Here is a 26,336-nt window from a genome sequence, read left to right on the forward strand (position 1 = left end):
TTGTTTTATTATTAACCACATTCATATTCAGTCATATTATGATCAATCAGATTTTGATGTGATTTTATGTCTCAGAATCTTTCTCTCTTGGTGTTGTTCATTTGTATAGTATATATGGCCATTAATAGGTGTGACTGGTGTAGTTATTGACTTGACTACATGGTTGGAATGTGAGAGAAGGTGTCTGGTAGGCAACTGGACTCTTGTTCTGCTACTTGTGTGACCTTTTGTTATCTTCACCTCATCAACATTCTCCCTGCAGACAACTGAGAGACAGACACTTGTCTTAATAAACCTCCTGCTTTGACAAATGAACAGATCAAACTTCTATGTGTTCATCTCAATCACAGTATTATTTTAGTCACATTAGTTATCAGCAGTTGACAAGCTGAGATTCAAGGTGAGCACAGAGAAACTTTCCTCCTTCAGCAGATGAATGAGGAAACAAACTGCACAGTGAAGGAACATGTGTTACAGGAACTAATAGGACTACCATACAGGGTTCTGAAGTCACTTCCATGAAACGTCTCATGTTCATAAATACATGAGGAGGATGGCTGGCGGCAGACAGCGATATGTAGCACATGACCTTGGCTCGGGCTGTGTCTAATTCAGTCTGTTATAGTTTTGAGGGCAGCACCGCAGGCGCCGCTGCACGCCCCACTCCCCACCCTGCACCCCCCCCACCCCACCCACACATGACCCCCAGGCTATCTGTCTGACAGCCAGCAATTAGAACTTCACCAGTAACTACCCCAGACCCTCATTAACAGTTAATTAAATCAAATCTATCAGGAATTATCAGCTCAAACCTGGGAGGAATACCTTCAAGAAAGCTTTCAAAACCTTAAAAGTGAGAACAAGGAGAGGCAGAGCTTTTGTTCTGACTAGAATTTCATTTTGGCTGCTTGTTTTTTTTTTTTTCTTGAGATGTATGAGTATGAGATGTTTGACCTGCAAATCAGCTACTGATTCCCAAAATATCTGTTGAGTGATTTAGATAAAGTTTCTTCCATGAGGCTGAAGATGTAGTGTATTATGCTGGTGCTTCTTCTGGTGGCAGAGAAAGTTTTTAACCCACAACATGATCAAAGAGACAGTCTGCAGATACATTTACAAGTTTTTATTCCAAAAAGCAGTGTGTTCAAGCTGAGGCCTTTACACATTCTATTTTAACAAGAGGAAAAAGGTTAAAATCATCCATAATTTAAACATTCATTTCACAAAAATAACATCCATTTATTTATTCTCAAACATGTAACAAAAAGCTACAAAAGACTGGATATCTATGCACAGGAATAAAAACATAGAAAAGTCAGTGTGGTTGGACTGTACACAGGTTGCTCTTCCTGATTTGTTCCTCCTGCTCCTCTTCTTCATGTCGTCATTGCTTCACCATCAAGTGAATTTATACGTGTGACTGTCAAGGAAACTGAGTACATATCAGTGGACATACTTACTGTACTGCTTTCTTCATGTTTGCTTCCAAAATCAGTTCGTATGAACATGAAAGCAGTTTGAGTGAGTAATGCATCACTGTGGACACCGTGTATCTCTACCTGCAGTAGTGCAGTAACACAACTAAAAGAGTGGACTGATTCATTACAGGAGAAGAATGAAAAACTAAAAGACTAAAGCAGCTTTTAATCTAAAGTATTGAATGTCATTTATTTCATTTCATTTAAATAGTCGTGTGTCTCTGGTGCTGCGCTAGCATACGGCTATCAGATGATCCATCATATGTTGTTCAGACACTTTCTCTTCTAGACAAAGTCTGAGGTGAAAAAAGTTTTGAGCTGATTAATGTTTAGTTTCATGAATTCATTGATGATGCAAGTATGAAACTGTCAAAATACAAATAAATTTGTTCAAATTGAAAAAAATCACACCTTTAAATTTCTAATGAAGAAATGACGATGACATCTACATACATCAGTAGAACAGGACTACAGCCATGTCTGTACACACAGGTGTGATGCAGGGCTGCTGCTAACAATGCTAAAGGTAAAAAGATCACATCAGAGTGATGAGTATCATCATGTATTTTGTCCTCCTTTGACGTGATGGAAACAGATGACATATGAAATATGACATTCAATACTTTGTTTGTTTGTTTAACAATATTCCTCTTTCTGGTATTTGTCACATGTGTGACTCATGTGTCTAAAAGTAGGTAGAAGGTCCATCAGTTGTATTTCTCTGTCTCTGTATAAAAAGGATATGAGTCGTAATCCAGCTTCTGGGTGAGAACTCCTGTCAGGATGAACTCAGCGTTGTGGACATCTGAATGACACACACACATCACAACAACATGTTATACTCTCATCACTCAGGAACACATGACAAGACTCTGTGTGTGTGTGTGTGTGTGTGTGTGTGTGTGTGTGTGTGTGTGTGTGTGTGTGTGTGTGTGTGTGTGTGTGTGTGTGTGTGTGTGTGTCTTACCAATGTTTTTCAGGAAGTATTCTCTACACAGGTGTAGATCATTGTCACAGGAAATTAAGATGATCTCTGGAAGGTTCTGCAACAAAACACCAACATGTAGTTTATACTTAGTCAATAAATCATATAACAGCAGGTGACTGTCTGTACATACTGCTGCCTCAGCATGTCTGATTGTTCTCACTGACTTGAAGAAGTTGGATGGATGGATACGGCTGGTGACTTGACAATGAACTGAGCTACTAACAGGTATTGTGAGTATATGTCTTATTCCTCTGCTGTTGTTCAAAACTATTCAAAACATGTCAGTGAGCCACACTGTTCCTTCATCATGAAGAGGTTGGTCTCTTAGTTTGTTTCATAAGAACAAAACCAGCCATCATGTTTTCAGTCTCCAGACAGTAGATCTGTATAATCATTTACAGAGCTTCACTAGTTTATTGTGCTACATATCACAACCAAAGTTATCTACAATGTACAATGTAGACAGAACAACATGTTTTTAATAGTTTTGGACAACAGCTGAGGAATAAGATACACACACACACACACACACACACAATACTTCTAAGTAGGATGAGGTCATCGTTGGTTTGATGCCACATATACAGGAACACAGAAACGGCTCAAAACCAGCTTTTTATATCTTTATCCACTTCATGCACAGCTGATCTGTGATTTTGTTTCTGACACTCCAGTTTTCTCTGTGTATTGATTAGAGATTTACTGAGATGATCAGGATTGATCCGGGACAAATCTATATCAGATAAAATAAAGTTGATCAAATGCTGATTTTTTCTTTGCTGTGTTTTGTCCACCTCATTATTATCTGGTGCTTTAACTGCAGAAGATATGCAACGTTGATTGAATATGTATCTGGCACACTGAAATAACAGCTGTAAGTTACTGACTTTGATCCAAATAAACAAACTGATCAGCTTCAATTATTGATATGATATGAATGACAGTTTAACTGACGTGACATGATCCACTAGAGAGAAGACGTCTCACTCTGTTGTAGAAAGCAGTGATGCTACAGAACCAAGGTTCAGTTCAGTCATGTTACATGTTGTCCTGAGGTCACTCACAGAGTTAACATTCATTACAGACTGATATGACCTGCCACTGTGACCTTTGTCATTTCACTGGTGAGAGCCATGATGAGCAGCGGTTAGCTGAGTGTTTTGTTCTCTGCTACTCTAGTGAGAGAGTTAGAGTTCAGTCAATCTGTGTATTTTGCCAACCAGGACGTCAGAAGTGGAGTTGCTTGCTGCAGTGTGCTATATATAGATAAATATTAATAGAGCTGGGCCAAATGACCGAAACCTCATACTGGGATATAGGTCATTTCATATCCTGATAAGCAGACCTATCCCCATGTAATGAATATATAGTTAGTCACCGCTCTGTTGTCCATCAATCCTTTAAACAACTCTTCTTGGCCTTTTACTGGCAGAGCTTTTAGTGCACTTACAGTAACGTAAAGTAAGTCAACTTCAGCTGGTTCACTACAGTGAACCATAGAGAGCAGCGTAAGAGACTCTCACACTGAGCTGAAATGAAACAAGTGCACAAACATTTGGTAAATAACATCAATAAATACAGTGTCGTCTGCATTTTGCTGTCATTTCTAGTCAGTGTGTGGCTACTTTGTCAGCGCGGGCAGGACAGAAGACTGTAAATACAATAAAAGCTTCACGAGTAAAAAGAAGAGGAATTAATGAATGTAATCCATGTCAAAGATAGACATGAGCCGTAAAGAGTGTGATATGCGTCATAAGGAAATAAACAATAAATCATCACATGATAGATTTCATCTGGTATTCAGTGTGTTTTTTAGGATTTTTGCTGAGTGGAAAGTTGGGGTGCAACAGATCACAAAACTCACGGTTCGGATCGTATCATGGATTTAAGTCACGGATCGGATCTTTATTCAGATCAGCAAAAAAAAAAAAAATACAACCTTGTTTTCCATTTATTCTGTAAAACATTTGAAAAAAGGAGGAACTTTTGCCCATGGTCTCAAATGAAATCAACATCATCAAAACTCGATGATAACTTAACAACACACGTCTTGTCCTGCAGCTTGTTGAATGAGCCTCCAAACAAACATTCACCGCTACCATCAGTTAGCAGCTGGATGCTAATCAGCTGCTCAGCTGCAGCACATTACCTGCAGGTGTCACTGTGCCTGTTAGATGCTGCCACACGCTGTCTGTCCATGACTTGTACTTACAGCAGTTTTACTTTGTCTTACATTCAATTTTACATTAATCCGCAGTTCACACACGTGCTGAACTGTGGGGGGGGGGGGCATCGGTACGGATCACGGATCAACTACGATCCGTCGCACCACTAGTGGAAAGTGCATTGAAGAATTACAGCTATCGCTCACCTTGTTCTGTTTATGCTCCATGATCTTTCTGTAGGAGGGCTGTTTGGCCAGCAGCTTCCCTCCAGCACTCTCAAGGATGGACTTCATGGTGCTGAGGCTGGGGCAGATCCCAGGGGTGAGGTAGAAATACTTCCCCTGCTCACCCATCACATGACACACACACACACACACAGTGAGGGACAGGTAGCCAGAGAAATATGTTCATCACAGATTTCCCATGTGTTCTCGTCAGAATCATTCAGGAAATGTTTGCTATGCATTTGTAATTCTGATGGAGTGTGTGTGTGTGTGTGTGTGTGTGTGTGTGTGTGTGTGTGTGTGTGTCTAACCTTGAAGAGCGGTGCACTGTGGGCTCTCTTTAGTGACTCCTCCAGACTGAAAGCAAACAACACCTCAGCCTCTGCATCCCTTAGAATGTAGCTCTGCTCATCTTTTGACAACAAAAGAAAGTAAGGACAGATGTCAATACACAGGAGGAGAAGAAGAGGACGGTCCCAACTGTAACTAAGCTAATAACTCCTGCCAACACACACATACCCACAAACTTCTGGCTCCTCCAGCTCTCTTCCAGCCAGTCTGGGGTGACGATGTGTTTGACCACAGACATGGCGGTGAGGAACTTGACAGTGCGAGTCACCTTACTGGCCACCAGGTGAGTGACTTTCTGACTCCCGTCTGCTATCTCTCCACCTAAAGCGTGTAACCTCTGGAAGACAGGCGACAGAGGAGAAGCTGCTCTTGTGATTCTGTGTTCAAACGTGTTCAAATCAGAAAGGTAAGACATTCTCTATCCAGGTTGAAAACATTCAAACAGAAGTTCGACCTTGACCACATGAAGAAGACCTGACACACACGTCTGACCAATGATATGCAGTTTTAGCGAGTCATCCTGATTCACATTTGATTGGATGAAAATAGAATCATTTACAGGAAGAGAAAAGGGGGGTGATGTTGATATAAAAATAGTCAAAAATGATTCTGTGAACTTGTAATTTCACCTGGCTGATACAAATACAGATCCCAGTAAAGACATGAGGATGCATGTGGGAGGTTCCAGCAGGCTGACTTTACCTTTGTGTACAGCTGTACTTGTGTGGGCTCAAACCCTGTGAACATGACTCGAGGAGTGGACTCTGGAGGAAGCTTCTTACTGGGAGACTGGATCTCCTCCAGTCTGCACACACACAAAACCCCACATCATCATCATCATCATCATCATTATAGAATAATCTGGACAGCTGACAGTTTTGGTCGTGTATCCAGATGTGCTCACCTGGCCTTCTTGTTAGCAGGCTGGTTAGTGGAGTCAGTCAGCTTCTGCTTCTGGAGCAGCTGCAGACTCTAAACAACACAACCAGAGAGAGAGAGAGAGACCCATCAGCCCACACAGCAGCTGGGTTTGAAACACTTCACTGACAGTACATGTGATCTAGTATCTTCAATATTCTACACATCAGTGTGAGTAAATGATGGCTGTTTGGTGCCTGACTGAGCAGTTTTTAAACAACAGATTACATCAGGTCTATTCTCACAAGGCCAGCCCTATATACACAAAACACACTGTTATATATGTGGAGACAACCTCAAGCTTTCCACATGTTCAATTAGCCCGATATACACTTACTGTAACTGTCTTCTTCTAAAATAAACATCTGAAATCTTGCCACTGTGTATATAAAGTACATGTGTTGTGTACAAAATAGTTTTTCTTGTTGAATTCAAATGGCATTGATTTTTAAAAGCTGGTATGCAGATATTTAATAGGAATTTGATGCTTTTTTCAATAATCCTTCAATGAAGAAACATGAATGCTCACTAACAGAACACGTCCTCTACCCCTGTATGTAGATAGAATGAAAGACAAAGAGCTGACTAATGGCAACACAGCATGTAGAAAACCAGAAGGCACGCTGTGGCGTTCATCTCATCAAACAGGGGCTGTGACTAGGGAAGTGATATTTTCATATCAGCCACAGCATGCTGGGTAGGCTGATAGTGAACTGTTAGGAACTAACTCAAAGGAAAGCTGTCTGTATGTAGCCTGACTGTTTAGCTTAGTTTGTCCAAAGCAAAAAGATATTGAGTTTATAGAGTGACTTTCTGAGGTAAACATTACTGGTTGCTGCTCCCGAAACAACACTGATTTATTCCAATCCTGTTAAAGAGCAATACTTTATTACAGTAAGAGTATCATTAAAGAAGCAGACTGATGCAGAGTATCAATAAGAGTAGTAGAATCAATAAATGCTCACCGCTAAAGCTTCTGGAGATACTTTGATTGGTGCTCTCCAAGCAGCTACGAAGAAGTACAGAAGCCAAAGTCAGGACATGTGCACATGTTCAACATCTGTTCTTTCAAATACTGATGTTAATATAATGTTCAAATATTCTTTAAATATAATGTCAAGCTGAAGGTAGCTCCTACAAACACACATACAGTGCATGTTTCTATAATACTTGTGTGTGTAATAAAAGCTACTATCCAAGCAGAGATGAGTGTGGTGTTTCCAGCTGTACGTACCCAGCAGGTTCTGGACCAGCTGTGGGTTAGGCACCAGTGGTTCAGGGTGAGTATAGATGGAGTATCTGCTGTGCTGAATCTGTCTCAGTGCTTCAAAGTTACCCAGCAGTATATCACACAGCCACTGGGCGTTCACACACGGGATCTTCCACTCCTTGGCCTTCTCATACTTGAGCCCACTCGGTCTAGATGGGAAATCAGCAAGACAAGCACATCACCAATACTGGATCACTAGGTGCCATTGGTCCATAGTGAGTGGATGAGCTTCCTAATTCTCAACACCTCTTCCCCCTCATCTCACAAATTACTGTTTGTTTCCAAGCAACTATACAGTAAATGAAAGAAGGGTAGTGTAATGTTAATATCTCATTTGCCTGAAATAACTCTGCTTTACTACATATGATGACACTTTGATTCCCCACAGCAGAGCCTGCTATTCAGCACTCATTGAGGCCTTTCTTACTCTTTACAGATGAGGACAGTGTTGCTGCGACACAGATATCCAGTGTATCTGGCACCAGCCAGGTAGGCCATCAACTTCAGGTCATCCCTGTCAGCATCCACAAAGCCAGTCACTGATATAATCTGAGGGCAGAGAGCACCACAGCAGACAGACAGACATCAGAAACATGTCAGAGGAATACAATATAAAGGTCATATTCTCAGGGAGGGTGGGCCTTGTCACTGTTTCTGTTCTGAATTTGATGGACAGAATCTCAAAGTGCAGCTACAGAACCAGTCAAAAGTTTGGACACAACTTTCCATTCTCTACCAGTACAGACTGGTACTGCATGCACAGGAGTGTGTTCAGTTTGGTGAAATGATGACTGCAGTTTCACCCGCCTGGAAGGTTTGCAAACCACTGCTGCCCCACATGAAGGACTATAATCTCTCCTTTGTGTATTTCATTTACTTTTCATTGTATTTTACTGTGCTGCGTTCTGAATAAAGTCTAAACTGAACTGAATTGAAATTGATTATCATCCTTTCACATATGAGGGTGAGATTGAAGTGTTCAGGATTCTGAGCAGTACACCTCCTTGTGAAACTTTTCCTACAAATTCCCAATCTCTCCAAGACTTTAACCTGCTTAAAGAAGCTGGAAAAGGCAAAAAAAAAAAGGCAAAAGGGAAAAAGGGCATTTGCTTGACATATGAATGGAAATACTGGTTCATACTATAAGTACCCACACAAACAAAACAGTAGCTGCTGGACCTACATGTTGTGAGCAAGGTTTGGCTCCAGGAGGGAAGGCAAAGGGCAGATGTAACGTTCGATGAGGAGGAACCATCCTCTTTCTCTTCAGTACAGTGTTGAGCCAGTGGGCTGTTACACAGCGTTTCCCTTCTCTGAGGGCCTGGTAGAGAAAACACCACCACAACACACCTCAATACACTGACAAACATCACATGTTTTTAGCTAACTGAATCATAATGAGTCAAAGTAAACTGAATAAAGCAACAGAATAGCTTGACATTCATCCTGCATGGTGCAGTTAGGGTGAGTAGTTAACCTCTTCTCCTATCAATATGTTTAAGACATACTATGCAGGATTTGCATAGTATTTCATTTGTCATCTGGTTATCATCTACATTGTCTCTCTCTGTTACATGATGTCTGATTTGTGTTTGCAGAAAGATACTTACATAAAAGGTCTTTCCGACTCACACAGCCACACACACACATCCTTACCTGTACATACATGTTGCTGACCTGACTCTCACAGAGCAGGTGTGTGCAGCGGCTGGTCAGGGCAGGGTCCACAGCACCTCCACAAGCCTGGATCACCTGCAGGAGGACTTGAGTTAAACCAACTAATCCACAACATCATTTACCACTTTGGCTCCATCTTTGATGCTAAGTGCTCTTTCTGCATCTTCTTTGAAATACATGTGGAATATGTAATGATTCACCACTCACAACATAAGCTATTAATGATGTATCACTTCTAAAGAGAGGCTCTGATCTTCTTGCTTGGACTGAGTGACTGTCTTACCCGCTTCCATGTGGCCAGCAGTTGTTTGTCAGCCATCTGTTCTGGGTAGTCAGCAACAGCAAACACACAGCCCAGTAGGAAGCCGTCTTGTGGAACTGAGGATTACAATAGAGAGAAGTTTTAAATCAGTGAAATGAAGGTTCAAAAATAACAGTGTAACGAAACCTTCTCAGACAGGTTCTTATTATCAAATGGGATGAACCCCACACTGAAGAGGTTCAACTTGCTTCTTTTTCTCCCCATCAACACTGGGCCACCATTTATCACACCCAGTAAAAACTCTCCAAAGTGGTCTCTGGAGTGTAGAAAAGTTAAAACCTGATGATGCAACCTGCCTCAGACTCAACTGTTGAAACAGCTGTCACTCTGGTTGGCACTTCAGTGTAGTTGCATACACTTCTCTGACAAAGCAAAGATGCATCAAATATCTACCAAATAAAAGTGATGTTTCAGTTTCACCTCTCGTTCTGTCCTCTCTCACCCACAGGTGCACACTTATCTCCCTCTATCTCTCCTTCTCTTGTTAAATAAAAGTTTATTGTCGGAATCATTCAATTCATTTCCATTCCTGATAGAAATACTTGTTCAGCAAAGCAGCCACCCTGAACAGAAGAGGGTGGGATATGTTTAACCGCTGTCTGTCTGAATACAGTATCAGTCCCACACAAATGCCTAAAGTCTGTGTTCTGAGCTCCTGTGTTCTTCCACTAATGTAATGCAATTAAAACAGCTGCTGCCTACCTGAACTCTACACTCCCTCCCTCTCACTACGCTCTGCCAATGAAAGGCGCCTGGTACCACCACCACATCCTATCACTCCAACTTAGCTTTATGACACTAACTGGCGTTGTTCTCTCCTGACTAGATCCTTGCTTGTGTTGTATCTACTCTCAGATGTACATTGCTAAATCCACAGTCATAGTGTGACCATGACAACCTTCCCTGCTGACTCTTATACTCACTTTCTTGTCCTGGCTCATGTCCGAACAGCTGGGAGATCTGAGGAGGCTGCTGGAGCTGAGGTGGCAGTGTGGTCTGCTGCTGCTGATGTTGCTGCTGCTGCATGGCCTGCTGGTTCTGATGCTGCAGAGCCTGCTGCTGCTGCTGCTGCTGCTGATTCTGCAGGTGTTGTTGCTGCTGCATCTGCTGCATGTGTTGCTGCTGTTGTAAGAAATGCTGCTGCTGCTGCTGCTGCTGCTGCTGCAGATGCTGTTGGTGTAACTGCTGCTGATTTTGTTGTTGCTGCTGTTGCTGTAACATCTGCATGCGCTGCTGCTGTTGGAACTGCTGCAGCTGTTGCTGCAGTTGCTGTTGCTGCTGCAGCTGCTGTAGACCGGGCCGTAGGAGCTGCTGGGGTCGCAGCTGCTGCGGGGAGAACACATGCTGCTGCTGCTGCTGCTGTTGTTGTTGTTGTTGTTGTTGTTGCTGCTGCTGCTGCTGCGAAAACATCTGCTGTTGGTGCATTTGCTGCTGTTGTTGCAGGAACTGCTGCTGCTGCTGCTGGGGCAACTGTGGGAACGCTTGCTGTTGTGCAACCTGTGACTGTTGCTGTTGATGTTGTTGCTGTTGGTGATGTAACTGCATCATCTGATGCTGCTGCTGCTGCTGCTGCTGCTGCTGCAGGTGCATCATGGGATGTTGTGGCTGCTGTGGTAACTGTTGGTGTTGTTGCTGGGCAGCCTGGTGTGACTGTTGCTGCTGTTGCAGTAACTGTTGCTGCTGCTCTGCTGTGAGGGGCTGCCCTGCCAGTTTAGACTGATTGAACATCAGAGGATTGGTACTGTTGGGGGTTTGAGTATGGCTCTGATTGGTCTGTTGCTCCAATGGCTTCGTCTGATTGGCTGTCAGATTCTGGATGATCTGTGACAGAGGAGGACAAAGAACAATAAAGTCAAATGTCAAACTAGTCCACTTTCAATCATTTTACAGTGGTTACCATGATTACCAGGCCTTGCTCTTCTACAGGTTAAATTGCCTGAAAGTAAATATGGAAATAAATTCTTAGAACTTTCTAAGAAGAAGCGTTAGGATTTCTTACATGTGCTACGTTGGCAGGTCGACTGGCTGGCTGCATGTCAGAGTTGTTGGTGATGTTGCGGAGGGTTCTAGCAGCTGGGCTCCAGCCAGGGATGCCCTCTGGAACTGATACACCTAAAGAGCAAAATCAATGAACATGGTGTGGTTACAGTCCATTTAATATGATCCAACTATTCACAGTAAGATTAAGTGCATATAAAATTAAAAATATTTCCTAAAGATTTGTCAATCTGCATTGTGTTCTGGAAACCAAAATGGACAACTTAAATACAAATGACGCACCTCATGGTGGAAAAATCATAAAAAAGTCTAATATTGCTAATCCAATCAGAGACAGTAAAGAGAATAAATGATTCAGCATGTTCAGTGGACTCAGAGTGGATACTTCACACTGATGCATTGACTAAACATTATTACTGATGTATCTTTATTCATTAAAGCCTCCCAACAATTATGAGAAATATTAGATGCTCCCGCCCAGTTACAGTACAATCTCATGTTCTACATGCATGTTCATCAACTGTGTTCCAAACAGTCAGAGTCACTGTATACAGTGATTCCATTGACAAAATGCAAGTGGACTCAGGAGCTTCTTGACTAATGCATCCACTCATTGACATTACCTAGCCCTATGTCACTCAGTTCCTCTCATAGGGACATTACTAATCATTTCAGAAAAGTTGAACATTGACCTGAAAACATTTTATCAATGTTCTGATCTACTTTGATTTGATGTGAATTTTTCTTCCTTAAGGTCCATATACACTTAGTGATTTTGGATAGTCTCAGAAACATGATGAAACCTTTTCATTCTCAGACTGCACAGTGACACACGTCCACCAATGGAGGACCAAACACAGCCTGCATCAAAATTCTGACTGTCACAAATTTAGGACCACATTCTAACAATGTGTCTGTTGCTACATTCCAGACCTACATAGCAACCAATGAGATTACAGCATAAAAGCAGAATACACTGGCTGACATGACATGGTCAGCATCATTTTGGATGAAGTCAATCACGCCAACAAAGTTTTACTGCATTTTTCCAAGAGGATGACACTTCCCTACTTGCATTTTTTTCTATTTCCATCATAGCATTTCATCAGATACTCATCACAAAATCGGACCAAAATTGAGATCATATTGTGACACAGACTGCTACCACACAGTGTAAAGGTCTGATGGAGATAGAAAGAAGAAGGTTATTAACTGTCAACATACTGACCTTGCTGCGTTGTGTGAGTGATGGCAGCAGAAGCCGAGCGGGCCTCTGCTGGCATGGCTCCTCCACCGCCGGGCACTGGAGGAACAGTGGCACACAGGTTGATCAGCCCGCTGCCTGTAGATGAGACCGGGTCTTTGCTGCCGGGTGGCCCGACCCGCCGCCTGGCTGTGCCCGTTGCGATAGGAGGAGTCGGTGTGACGACTTCTGCTGGTGTCCAGTTGAGGTTGGTGCCCTCTTTCTCTGTGGAGGAGTCGTCATCGGAGTCGTCGAACATTCGCTCGCTGCGGCGCTCGGGTTTACGGGGGGACGTCGGGGAGATGGAGTTCAGCTTTTTGGGTCCCGGTCGTCTGCGGGGGCTGGACTCCTCGCCGGACGAGCCGCCGCTGGACATCCGGGAGCGCCGCGGGCTGTAGCTTCCGTCTGAATGGGAGTGCTGGTCGTATGACTCCGCTTCACTCTCCTCCTCTTCCTCGGGTTCCACGTAGGTGAGTCGAGGGTGATAGAGCGCCTCATCCTTCCTGCTCTTGTCTTTCAAAGGTGAAAAAAAGAAGTCAGGGCTAATAACTAGGACTAGATTATTAGACTTCAATCCAATACCACTGATGATGTTGCCTAATGTAGATCTCAAAGATCTGGTATTATGGCCCTTTTTGACTCATTTTTATGAATACTGAGTCTATTCTAAGTCTATTCTATTCTATTCTTACAGCACACATTCCCCTCTGTCCTCCAGCAGGCTGTTTTGAAAGTATTTACATGAAACCTGCATTATTAATGACCACCTACTCTAATTGGCTGGAGGTGTGGCCCCCAACTTCACCCCCAGCCAATCGCAATACGACCTTATGAATAATGCAAGTTCCCATACACCCCCATCTTTACCTGGAGTAATGTGTGCAGCTGTAAGACATGAACTGGAGTCTGATCCTGAATGAAGAGGAAGAACAGATGCTCCAAAACACGCCAAAATTGCAAAGTTCTGTAGTGACTGGGTTCAGGAGAGGCCAGTGGGCTACATAGCGCCCCCAAATACAGGGTCATTTTAGAACAAAGTGTCTTTGATGTGCATGAAATTCAGTTGGAAAAACATATATATAGTGTGGTTGTGACAGTTGGCTTGTCGGTATTTCAATATTAGGGTTATTGCAACAGCCCTGGTCATAAGGCCTCCACTGGACACAGGTTTACAATGGAGCACCCAGGTCTCACATGTTGAATACTAATATCTGAAACATTTATAGGTGTTTGTGAGGAAAAATGTCCATTATCATTATCCAGTTCACTGTCAAATACAGTAATCATACCGTAGGTCAAAGCTCAACCACAAGTGGAAGAAAGCAATTGAAACATATGACATATGTGCGAGCTACATGTGTCCTATCCACTACTGATGTTAACGTGTAAAACTTCACCTGCTCTGGTTTGAATGAACATTACAAGTCACCACCGAGAGCTTCCATTGAATAGAAACACAAACAGTAGACAGTCCAGAGAAATGACATTGAAGTCCCATTATAGGAACTTTCACTTTACATGGGTATGTGAGTATTGTATCAAAGCTGGCATGAAGATGGCATTACCTTATTTTAACTAGTGAATTGCCAATGGTCATTTTTGGAAGTATTGACTAGTGTCAGCTAATCTAACACTTACCTTTAACAGAATCAGTGATCCAGTCTGGGGTGATGATCTTGATGCCGGGGTGTTTGAGGGCACACTCAAACTTGGCCTAGAGGAAAAACAAAATATATGATTAGAAGAGCCTGTACAGATGAACAATTACAGCCATATATTCAACATATCCATTCATCTAATCCATTAACACTGCTTAACACAAGTTAAAAGCTGCAGAAAAACACAAATACCACCCTGCAGTTATATGCCTCCAGTTTACATCCATGTCTGTCTAGACTCAGATAATATTTGTATTTATAAGTGTATTTTCCTTGCATGTGTTCACATGTTTGGCCAATAAAGCTGATTCTGATAGAACACAAAGTTGTCGCCATGACAGCAGACTATACTTCACATATGGATGTTTCTGCAAAGAAGCTACAAATTCTAAAACGTGGATGCTTCACACACATCTCCAACTCTGCAGCACAGCAACAGTTTCAAGATTAGAGTCACAATCTCCCCTCCTGAGTTATGACGTTGTAATAATGGCCAAAAAAGTGTTTTTGCAGAATATTATGATGTCACAGTGAAGTTGAACTTTGACCTTTCAGATATAAAATCTCATCACTTCATCATTTTATCCATTTATTAGACATTTGTGTCAAATTTTGTCAGAATTAGTGTATGAATTCTTGAGTTATGGCCAAAAATGTGTTTTGTGAGGTCACAGTGACCTTGACCTTTGACCATCAAATTCTAATCAGTTCATCCTTGAGTCCACCTGGACGTTTGTGCCAAATTTGAAGAAATTCCCTCAAGACGTTCCTGAGATGTGACGTTCATGAGAAAACATAATGCCTCTGGCACCGAGGCATGGCCCCAAGAGTAAAACAAAAAAAATGACTCGAATAAAGACTGTTGACTTGGTGCATGGCTGCTCCAATGAAATAAGATCTGACACAGTGTGAGAATGTGTGAGAAATCAACATTAAGGCTTGTTGACAAGTTAAAGTCATTAAAAAACATGTGTCTTCATGTTATGTGCAGTGTTTCTCCTACCAGAAAAGTTAAAGTTCTGCGTCATGTTCTGTCAGATCTTTAAAAGGAAAGGGTTTTTTTTTTACATTTTCAGAGTGAGTGAAGGAATCAGAAGAGAGGAGACAGAAGTGAGGAAGAATTGCAGGATGTAATGGTGAAAGAAAAACCAGGAGAAAGTAAAGAAGACACAACTGGGTCAAGTTTTACAGAAAAAGAGAAAGACATGGAGGCAACCCAGGAGTCAGGTGATGGAGAGACATCAACACACTGACTTCTACCTGGATGTAGATGAAGAAGTGCTCTGAACTAATCTGTTATCCAAATGTAAACTACAGGACATCTGAACAAACAAGATTAAAACTTTAATACAAGGACTAACGCTACACTACAACTCTACTAACAGCAGCACTAAACTACACAACACTGACACATAGTTTCACTTCTTATGAAACATAATGCTGATTCATCATTCATCTAGAAGTCTGTTTTGTTATTCAGTGCTATTATAAACATTGATCTATATTATGGACCGTATAGACAGTGTGAGAATAGAGATTGGTTTTTAAGATAGAGACTGATTGGTCCATCTATCATACATAAGGCCCAGCTTTATTTATGTGCTGTAAAGAAAGATTGTTCATATTTATAAATATTGTTAATATTTATTTACCTAATTTTTGTGAACTTATTTCATTTGAGCTCAGTGTAAATAAAATACAGCGATACAGACAACAGCCTTACTGCATGTGTCTATGAAGACACTGTTGACACCAGGTATCACTGACATGCCTGCCCCCATGACGAAAACCCCCCCCGAAAAAATCCTGTCAATCATCATTATTATGAGTCAGAAAGATGATCAATGATTCATCTATTGAGCTCGTATTGAAACAGACTTTACGAAGCGCTTTGCATTCGCAAAAAAATTTAAAAAGTGAATTATTGTCATTTTTACCTGGACAAGTGAAAAGTAAATGTACTTGTCTGATTGACAACTGTCAAGCCCTGTAACACTACATCAGTTTGAATGACATACCAGAGAGTCTTGGCAATAACAGCAGAAATAGTTAAAGCCCCTTTCACACATGCAGTCTATCCCTGAAAAGTTCAGGAACATTTCCTGCAAGGGTTCATGTGTGAATGGGAGCAGCGATCAATATTCAGGAAAATCTGTACCGCCAAATTTCCCGCCTCAAGACCCAGTAACATTTCTGGGGAAAATGTTGTGAATGAAAGCAGTAACATTGCGGGGAGGGTTTCATCCGTCTGATGAACCAATCACAAGACTCTGCTGAATAGAGGAGACACTGCTATATTTTCAATGTTTAAATATTGTGCATGAAATGTTCACAATCCTTTGTAAATGTCCATTCAGGTAACTTTAAGGGTATTGCTTTCATAAAGCCATATTGATTATTCAAAGCTCCGTCAGATGCTGAGACACACTCAAGCTGATTATTCAAACTCTGAATAATCCATATGAAATGAACAAACATTTACAAAAGAGTGTGAAATTGTATTTATTTATTTAAAATATTTAAACAACAGAAAAAATAGCAACGCCTCCTCTATTCAAGCAACGGCTCCCTTTTAAAAGTCTGTCAATATCACAGCATCATGTTCTGTTTAACATTATTATCTCATCTTTAATATCACCATCCAAATCAGATCTATAATGTTAAATACTCTCCTGGAGCACAGAGCAAAGTTCTGGTGAGCAGGCGTATGGAAAACAGAGATGCAGGGAGTCAGATTTGATGGAGAAGAGACAGAAAACTGGTTTGTAATGAAGCACTCCTGCTGATGAACAGGGCTCAGTGGGAGGACATGCAGCTCCACCACAGGAGCATTTATTCATTGACAAATAACATGATACTCTCTGCTCTGGTTGGGCAGCCACTGTCACTCTCTCCACCACACTTGCCATGCACACAACCTAACCTACACCCCCCCCCCCCCCCCCCCCCCCCAAATCTATTCCAGCATTGCCATGGCATGTGTGAAAAGGCGCAAGACAGAAATGATCCTGAATGTAGCTGAATGTGTGAATAGTGAAAATCATTAGCAGCACCTGAAAGGTTATCCCAGTAATTTACTGGGAAGCATGTGTGAAAGAGGCTTATGATGGCTTCACACAGAGCATCTACTTACCCCCTTTGGCTCTTTTACCACTAAATGGGTGACTTTTTTGTTGAGGTTAAGCTGACATTCCCCTCCATAAAATGTTATGTAAGCCCACAATGTGTTGAGATCTTCTGGAAGCTGTGCACACACAAAAACAAAACAAATATACAAGAAGAAATATGGTGAACTTCTTGTGTCTTTTAAAACATAAAAACAACATTCCTGGAGTTTTTATAACAATCCATGAAATCACTACAGAATTGATCTAGGTCCCTGACCTCTTCTGACTGAAATATATCCCTCTAAATCCCATGATATTCCAGGAATTATACACACTCACCCTGGGAAGACAAGCTGTCACCCCAAAGAATATCTGTCCTGACTCTGGGGAGAATCCAGTCACTCTGTGGGGTTATTAGTTATGGAAACACATCACAACACATGATTTCTGGAATTTTGAACATTGATATTCTGATGTTGTAACCACAGTTCATTTTTTTCAAAACATGCTTAAATGACAGCATTTCAGTTAGGATAGAAGGATACGGTAACAGGTCTCCACATCGGACTGAGAGGATCACCCAGGACGGCTGGAAAACAGAACAACACTAAGTTAATGCTTGATATTTACTTGCAAATAGCTTCAAGTAATGCTTACTGTTAATAATAGAATCACATTCAATCACATTAAAATGATCAACCCCGCCTGCTGTGAATAACCTTATCAACACATTCTGTTTTTCTGCTTTTAAGTTCATAAGAAAACATTTCATATCTCCACATGAAAGCAAGTCGGTGGGAATTCAAGTGAGAAATTTGAGATCCAAGAATACTGAGTCTCAAAAAACAAAGTTTAATGAAAAGCTTTTAAAAAACAGCCTGATGAAGTTATGAAACTTGAAATGGACAAAATGACAGAAAGCCTAACCTGGGTGAAGTGTCGACATACTCTGGTAGAACTCTTACCTTGACAACAGGCAGGTCAAAAACCTCTCTAGACTCGCCCACCTCTGGGTTGTCCCCGTCTTCTGCAATGATGTGAGTGGCCAGAGCATTGTAGGACACCTCCTTGCCTTTTCCTGCTTTCAGCAGCTGCACCACCTGAGGTATCAGCAGAGGATTCATTGAAATGTTACGGTAGTGCAGACTGGCAGTTCAGAGCAATATTTTGAAATCAATAAGTCATTAGACAGGTGTTTAGAGAAGGTGAGGGGTGCCACAGCAAAGATGTGGCACTTCATCTAGCTTCCTACAGTTAGGGTGTGTTTGGACCAATATTACAAACACAGCCTCCTCAGTCACAACAGAGGTATCGTATGTTCGCAAAAAAGTAGAACCTGGCTCCATTTTTGCCACGAGGCAATGCAGTGTTGATTGGCAATGTACTAAATTAGCATAAAGCAAACATATAAAGTCTTATTGATTCATTACTGTCAGCAGCTGTAGGGCTGGGCAATATATCAATATTATATTGATATTGTGATATGAGACTAGACATGATCTTAGATTTTGGATATTTTAATATCATGATAGGGCATAAGTATTGTCTTTTCCTGGTTTTAAAGGCTGCATGGCAGTAAAGTGAACTTACATGACTGTTCTAGCTGTTCCATTATTTGACTTTACCCACTTAGTCATTATATCAACAATACTGACGATTATTTATCAAATATCTCTTTGTGTAATTATTTTGTGAAGGCACCAATAGTATCCCTACAATGCTGTCGCAATATCGATATTGAGGTATTTGGTCAAAAATATGATATTTGATTTTGTCCATATCGCTCAGCCCTATGCAGCCTGGCAGAATTATCACAGAAACTTATCTAGTAATGACCTCATGTCTACGTGACAAGTTCAGTCAAATTAAGAAAAGACTACAGGATTATGAAGGACAAAACAATGCAATTGGAAAAAACAACAACAACAAAAAAACAGTACACAGTAAAAGCATGCTTAAAGTCTGATAATCTGCATCCAGCAGCTGCTTTACACAAATCCACTGCTGTGATGTTCACACTGTCTGGCATTGCTTCAGTGTAACTGTCTAAAAACCTGTATGTGTTACACAGAATTTCAGCAAGGCATTCATAGAATGAAATGTCCAGTGCCTCTGCAAATGCAGATGAAACAAGAGGGCTGGAAGAATAGAGCCATGCAGTGCCATTTAGATCAGATACCATCAGTGTTGGGATAAAAATGTAAAAGACTTCACACTGCTTGTAACAGACTGGGGTTCCCCAGACAGTCAAATATAATATTTTTGTGACTGTGCCTGTTTCACATAAATCGAAAAATGACTGTATTCATTAACTTCAGGAACAGAGTTTCAGGTTGGGCTGAGCTTAGTAACTTCTCTATGAACAGCTACTGCACTGCATGTTGACACTAACCAGGTTAATGTTGTTGGTGTATCACTTAACAACAATCTTGCATATCATCTATAGTAAAATGAAATGTCTTAATGGGACACATCAGCTCATATAACGCCTCTGCATAATATCAACAAGTTCAATAAGAGGTGCGACGAGGGATCACTATTTGGCAGGAAGTACAGCACTGTGCCACAGGTCTCAAGCATCAACGAGCGACACAGCGGCGACACATGCGCAGTGAGGGGCGCACAATCGAGCAAGTTGTAGGTAGTCACAGGTTGATGCTAAATAACACTGAGCATAGTCCTGTGCACCTCTGTGTTTCGTCACACGACAGAACAGCACAGTAACAGTACCACGGCCAAAGCTTAGAAGCAGCACACTATCAAACTCTAGCTTTATCACTAGCTTAGCAAGATAAACCGGAGGCTGTAAGCTAGCAGCTAACCATCTGTGCAACTAGGAAACTCACAGCGAACACTGAAAGGCTGTATGAAAAGTGCAAAGCTCAGTAGCTTCAAATACCTTTGATAACAGTCAACGAGATTCATGAACACAGTTTCACACACAACTCTACGAGACATGATATCAGTAGCTGCAGGGTAATGCTTGCTACAGAGCAAGCTCACTTGTTTCTCACGTAGCATGTAAGCCAGTTAGCTAGCTAGTTAGCTTGTCCAACAAAAACCCCATTTAGATTCAATGGTGCTAGCAAGTTAGCATGCTACAAACCTAGCTGCAAGCAGCTAACGATCAGAGCCTCACCTTTTGGTCAATGTCCCCAACCACGTAGAATTTGACATCTTTAAAAAGTTCATCGGAAACCTTGTTTTCCTCTTCAGACATGATTGTCCATTAATGTCATATGAGTATATATTTGTAACTAGTCAAACTCTAAAACACTAAAACTCTTCGGAGCTTACAGTACACTGGAGACTCTAGCGCCAAATCGCTGAGCGCGCCTTGGACTACAGCATTCTGAAATGGAGAGGGGTGTTTCAAATATAATATTAATTGTCTATTCATTTGTTTTGTCTTCTATAACTCTTTAATGCATAGCATCCTCTAACTTTGCTTTGTAAAAATAAGAATGTGTCAAGTGTTATGATATAACGGATTTACATAGACGTAAATTTATCTATATTTTTTCTAATGGACATGCAGTCCCCCTATACAATGAAGGTTCATGTTTTCAGCTAAACGTGTAACCTAGATCGTCACGACCAGACAGTGAGATGAGGACATTTCAGTATTTCATGACATTTACAATAAAGGAACCATAAAGTACATGTTTAAAAAAAATCCATCGTTTTATGTCATTGTGCGAGAGCATAACGTTTTGCAAATGTTCATCTTTCACCTACCGAAGTGCAATGTCACTGAGGTTATGTTTTTTTTTTTTTTAAGCAAAAAACAAAGTAAAAAACTGATTTTAAAGAAAAAAAATTAAGTGAAAGTACCGGTATTAATGTAGTGTTATTAAATATTATTCAAATATGTTGTAGCTGAGAAAGCAAAAATGTCAGGACATTTAATTTTTGTCATTGTAGTTATCATTATCATTTAATATTAGCACTGTGAGAGTCACCACAATCATCATTATCCATTAAAACATATAGACTATTGATTTCATAGTGTGCCGTCCTCTGTATAGCAGTATTATTGCCCATCCATGCTGGATTTTTTAGGCCAATATTGACACCAATATGGTTATGTCAGTCTGTTGGTTGATTGGTCCATCCCTCCAAACTGGAATATCTCATCAACTATTAGATGGATTGCAATGAAATCCTATACAGATATTCATGGTCCCCTGAAGATGACTCCTGCTGACTCTCGTGATCCTCTGACTATTCCTCTAGTTCCAGCAGCAGGTCAATTTGTCACTTATCCTTTGAAACATTTTAACATTGGCACACAACATAATATGACTGGGAGGAGGGCAGGGCAGATGCACTGAGTAGGTCTGTCATGACAGCCACCACCATCATCACTCCCAGTTCACCAATAAAATCACAACCAGCACCCGATGTCTTTCACAACAACCATCTCACAGCCTCACAAAAATGAACCAAGCTTTTCAGCTGAAGGATGTATAATTCCGATTTTCTAACGTGTCATTTCTCTCACAATTTGTTCCTGCAGTAGTTAATTACTTCATTCATTAGCAGGTGTCAAGCCAACTGTCAAGCATGTACACACACGTAGGTATGAGACATACACTGCACAGTGAATCAAAGATGTGTCAGTGCTAAAAGACCTTGACGAAGTGAGCCGCAGCCAATTGAGAGCAGTAATTGGATAAGCTTCCTGACAGCTACATTAATGATGTAGATGATCACCTCTTGACCTTGTAGATATGAAATGTAGACATTACTCTTTAGACACAGCACCTGTCATTATGCACAGCATTGGTCTCGGGCCTTATTCCTGTCACCCTTTGCCCCCCATCCCCACCCCCCCTCTGATCAAAGTGAGACACAGCCATGGGAGCAGTGATTGGATCAGCCATTTGACAGCTACATTAATGTTCAGGCTGATCACCTGATGACCACACACACACACCTATCAGATTTAGACATCTCTCTTTAGGCATGTCTGACATGATGTAACACATTGATTAAGGAGCATTTACCCAAGTGGTGTTTTCTTTCACAGGTACAGGAGTTGTGTCTTCATAAGTGGATTTGGTGACTTTTACAATCTGATCACTTTATTTCTGTTCATGTGAATGAGTTGTGACTTATTCTAGAAAGATGAGACAAATCTGTCAAGTAGACAATAGTCTATAAATATCACACAAAATGTAAATCAATTTATTACAATAGCATTTTATTACAATAAAATGATCAATATTATAATACTCACATGTGCATGTACAAAAAAAAGGAACAAATCCACAGTTCTTAAGTTCAGCTGAAACTAATATGAGGCTTCTGCAAACTGAGTTGGACAAATCATCTCTTACAGTGCGGTTAGGAAGGGATCACCTCACAGCCAGAATGGAGAGAAAGAATTAATATAGCAACCAATAACTCTTTCAACGTATAAATGAATGTGTGAGTATTGTATTAAGAGAGACTTTAAATAATTTAACCCTATCCGTTTGGAGGGAAGGTAAGTTGTAGGAAAAGTTGCATGATGCACAATTGTCTTTTACAAAAACAGGGCTCCATAGCACCACTAGTGGTCAGAAACAACAGAGTAACCACACTGTAGAAATCTTTACTCAATAATCAGGAAAGCAGGACTCAACTGACAGAAAGTCTGTGAAATACATCACATAAGCATTAGTTGAAATAACACTTTTGTTTCATTTGATACTGTGTTTCATTTAGGCAAAGTTGTGCATGGCTGTTTCAAAATTAAACACTGATTCATTTGAGTTTTCTAGTGATCCAACAGCTGGAGAAGAGTCCAACTGCAGACCTCACAGACCTCACATCTGGAGGCCGAGGGTCTGTGAGCCAATGGGAAGATAGTAAGGTCCCCAGGCATGAGATGCGTCACTTCCATTAGTGGCACAATAATGCTTTTTGTCAGGTTAAAAAAATGCCAAATATTCTTTCTTGTTATGTGCTAGGTGTGAAAGAAATACTTTGGTAAATTACCCCAAAAAATACAACCTGGTCGATGTAACATAATATTCAGGTGTTGGAGAAGCTAACATTTATATTAGCCCTATAAAACCTTGTGAAACAGACTGTTAATATAATATATCCACATGAATGAAACAGAAAACATGAACCTCTTGTGTTGTTAGTGACAAACATACTGCCTCAGAGCCTGTATAGACATTTGAAAACATTAGCTTCCAGCATTTTTTAACTCTTTCCACTCTGGATAAAAATGTAGTGGTGCAGTTACTTCATTGACAAACATAAAACCACCAAATATAACAAGCTAATTTTTAACAGCATATTAGCTGACTGTTTAATGTTAGCATAAAGTTGTATGCTAATGTATTTTTTCCACATTTTGCTAATGTTAAAATGCTAATATTAGCTACAAACATCTTTATAAAAGACAAAAGATACATTTCTAACTCCCCAAACATTTCTCTCTTTGTGTGGCTTTCTTGGATTTTTATTTCACATGTAGCAGATTTTTTAGACAGAGGATACTGTTAGCTTCTCATTCTGAGGAGTTAAATTAACTGTAAAAGAGGCAGCCTGTTTGCTCAAGTGCTGCTCATGGGGGAATTGTTGGCTCTCTGTAAATTAAAGAGACCTACTCTATGTGAAAAGTGCCCTGAGATAACTTTTGTTATGTAATTTATATTTGCAATATAAATAAATTGAACAAATTGAACATTCTATACTTTGGTAGCAGAGAAGGAAGTGATACACCTCACGTCATGGGACTCTACTTTCTTCCCATTGGCTCACAGACCTGGGGTCCCCAGACATGAGGCAGGTGGACCCTCCTGAACACTCAACTATATTTTGGCACCAGACAACCAGTCTTGTCATCACTGTGAGATTGCCAGGCAGCCAGGGGAGCTTAAAGATAGAGAAATGCAACTATTTAATATGGATTTATTTACCATCAACCTGCCACACTGTTTTCCAACTGTCCATCCACCAGGCAAAATTATGTTACAATTTATAAATCCAGGTTTACAAATGCACCACGGTTTGCCTGTGAAGCACTAGATTGGGAATGGTTATGGTTAGTCGTCAAAGGGAAATGTGAGGGCAACATGAGATGACTTTAAACTCTAAATATGTCATGAAAAATACAAATGGCATCAAGCTGGTGACGCCTCTAGTAATGCATTTCTAATGAAATCATTTTACATAAATAAAGAAAAAGCCTAAAGTATAGACACTAAGAATTCACAACTCTTGTTTATGGGAAGGGTATGAATCTTTAAAAAGAGGTTAGTGGGAACTTAAATGTGATTACATGAGAGATGTCCTATTCCATCATTCAAGCACATTTCCAGAGCAAATACGTCAGGACAAATCAACAAGGCTTCTCTATATGTGGTTCAGCAATGAGATCTATTTTTGACAAAATTAGAATCTTCACAAACCAATGATCCATTGCATGGCAGTCACCTGTTTCTGTCAGATCAGTGCAGGAAATGGTGATGTCATTATGGTGAAATCTCTCGTGTTTGAGCAGCATGCACCTCTGAACACAAGATTAGCTCTTTCAAAGGATACAGCCTCTGAAATGGGACACTGCTCACTGTAGATATACAAATGAAGGTTATACATGTGCTTACTTCTCTCACATTTCAGGGGGAAAAAAATCACCAGTTCCAGTTTGGCACTCCATTGAACACAAGTGACAGTGAGAGCTGGACGCTGGTGCAACAACACTACTGTTGGATCGGCTTCCTGTGCAGAAGGGGGTAGAGAGGGCAGAGGAGATGACATGCGATGCATCATTCATATATACTATAAACAACACCTTCCACAGGCCAACAGTGGGAGTTAACAGTAAGAAGTAAAATAATACACATGGGGAAAAGAAGATTCCCACCAGGAGAGAAAAAAAGGGGGAAATACAAAAAAGCACCAATAATACTTTGCAGTCTTATTTGGTGTTGATACATAATTAAAAAAATGAAAGCAATAAGATGTGAAAAGACATTTGCTTGACTAAAAACACAATACATTTTACATTCACCTTCTTAAATTACAAATGATTGATACTGATAATTAATAATCAATGTTCTTATTTCTTTTCTTCAATTTTATAATCTGTGCGCTTGAATTACTAAATTTGTGTCCATTAATCAATAATCACGCCCTTAGATTACTTAATTTGCTATCTATCTATCTATCTATCTATCTATCTATCTATCTATCTATCTATCTATCTATCTATATATATATATATGTGTGTGTGTGTGTGTGTGTGTGTGTGTGTGTGTGTGTGTGTGTATACATACACAAGTACACACACACAAGCTGTGAGAAGACAAATAATAGTATAATCAGTACTATCATAATGACAAACATTTTATAACTTTATCTGAAGCCTCTTTTCAGAAGCTGCTTCTTCAATAATGTTTTAAAACTAGACAGTATTTTCTTTAGTAATCTGTGGACATTCATACTTTGCTTACTATATATGGCTGTAGGTTTGTTCTATTTTTGGGTAATATAAAATGCCCTTTTATGTGTCTGTTAAAGTTGTTGTGTGTATCAATAGTAAAAGTGACATTTTTGTAGGAATATATATGCAATCTTCTGTTTTTAAAAAGTTTGAATCACTTGAAAACAGCATTCAGAGCTTCACACTAGGAGATCAGATCTACAGAAAATATAACTGTCAACTCAATGAAGAAAATATGAAAAATCCAAATCATACAAACATTTTAGATCACTTACTTTTTTTTGTTTATTCGTTCTGGGTGCACAAAATATTTCATTTTCCTCCGTTGCAATCGTTGAATGAAAATCATAATTCTCGAAAGACTGTGAAATTCTCAAATCTATAGTTCATTTTCCCACATTACATGCATTTCTTGTTGCTTAGATAAGTTGCTTAGAAGAAGAAATGTATAAGTACATATCTTTAAATGATCCAGTGATGCACTGAGTTAG

General features: G+C 40.4%; 1 protein-coding gene and 1 long non-coding RNA gene across 2 annotated transcripts in view; one reads left to right on the forward strand and one right to left on the reverse strand.

Moving 5' to 3' along the window:
- Positions 1-26,336, forward strand: part of LOC121909468 — a 567,936-nt gene that overhangs the window by 326,326 nt on the left and 215,274 nt on the right. The window lies entirely within an intron of this gene.
- Positions 1,109-20,751, reverse strand: paxip1 (PAX interacting (with transcription-activation domain) protein 1). Its single transcript, XM_042430000.1, has 23 exons — positions 20,539-20,751; positions 18,365-18,499; positions 17,945-17,988; positions 17,739-17,802; positions 17,426-17,536; positions 14,273-14,348; positions 12,620-13,147; positions 11,393-11,505; positions 10,317-11,214; positions 9,355-9,449; positions 9,051-9,146; positions 8,578-8,715; positions 7,822-7,943; positions 7,359-7,543; positions 7,090-7,133; positions 6,111-6,178; positions 5,909-6,011; positions 5,375-5,543; positions 5,167-5,267; positions 4,838-4,972; positions 2,446-2,521; positions 2,223-2,283; positions 1,109-1,414 (listed from the first exon to the last, which is right to left on the reverse strand). Exons 1-23 carry the CDS (start codon positions 20,617-20,619, stop codon positions 1,399-1,401), a joined length of 3,459 nt encoding a protein of 1,152 aa, XP_042285934.1. The 5' UTR covers positions 20,620-20,751; the 3' UTR covers positions 1,109-1,398.

This window comes from Thunnus maccoyii, chromosome 12, assembly GCF_910596095.1.
Source record: "Thunnus maccoyii chromosome 12, fThuMac1.1, whole genome shotgun sequence".
Lineage (NCBI taxonomy): Eukaryota > Metazoa > Chordata > Actinopteri > Scombriformes > Scombridae > Thunnus > Thunnus maccoyii.

Excerpts from the sequence above, each read along its gene's own strand:
- paxip1 (XM_042430000.1), bottom strand. The coding sequence starts at position 20,619 with ATGTCTGAAGAGGAAAACAAGGTTTCCGATGAACTTTTTAAAGATGTC. Across the intron at positions 9,450-10,316 it reads ACATGAGCCAGGACAAGAAA|TTCCACAAGACGGCTTCCTA; the intron begins GTGAGTATAAGA and ends TGTAATCCTCAG. Across the intron at positions 6,012-6,110 it reads CCTGCTAACAAGAAGGCCAG|ACTGGAGGAGATCCAGTCTC; the intron begins GTGAGCACATCT and ends GTGTGTGTGCAG.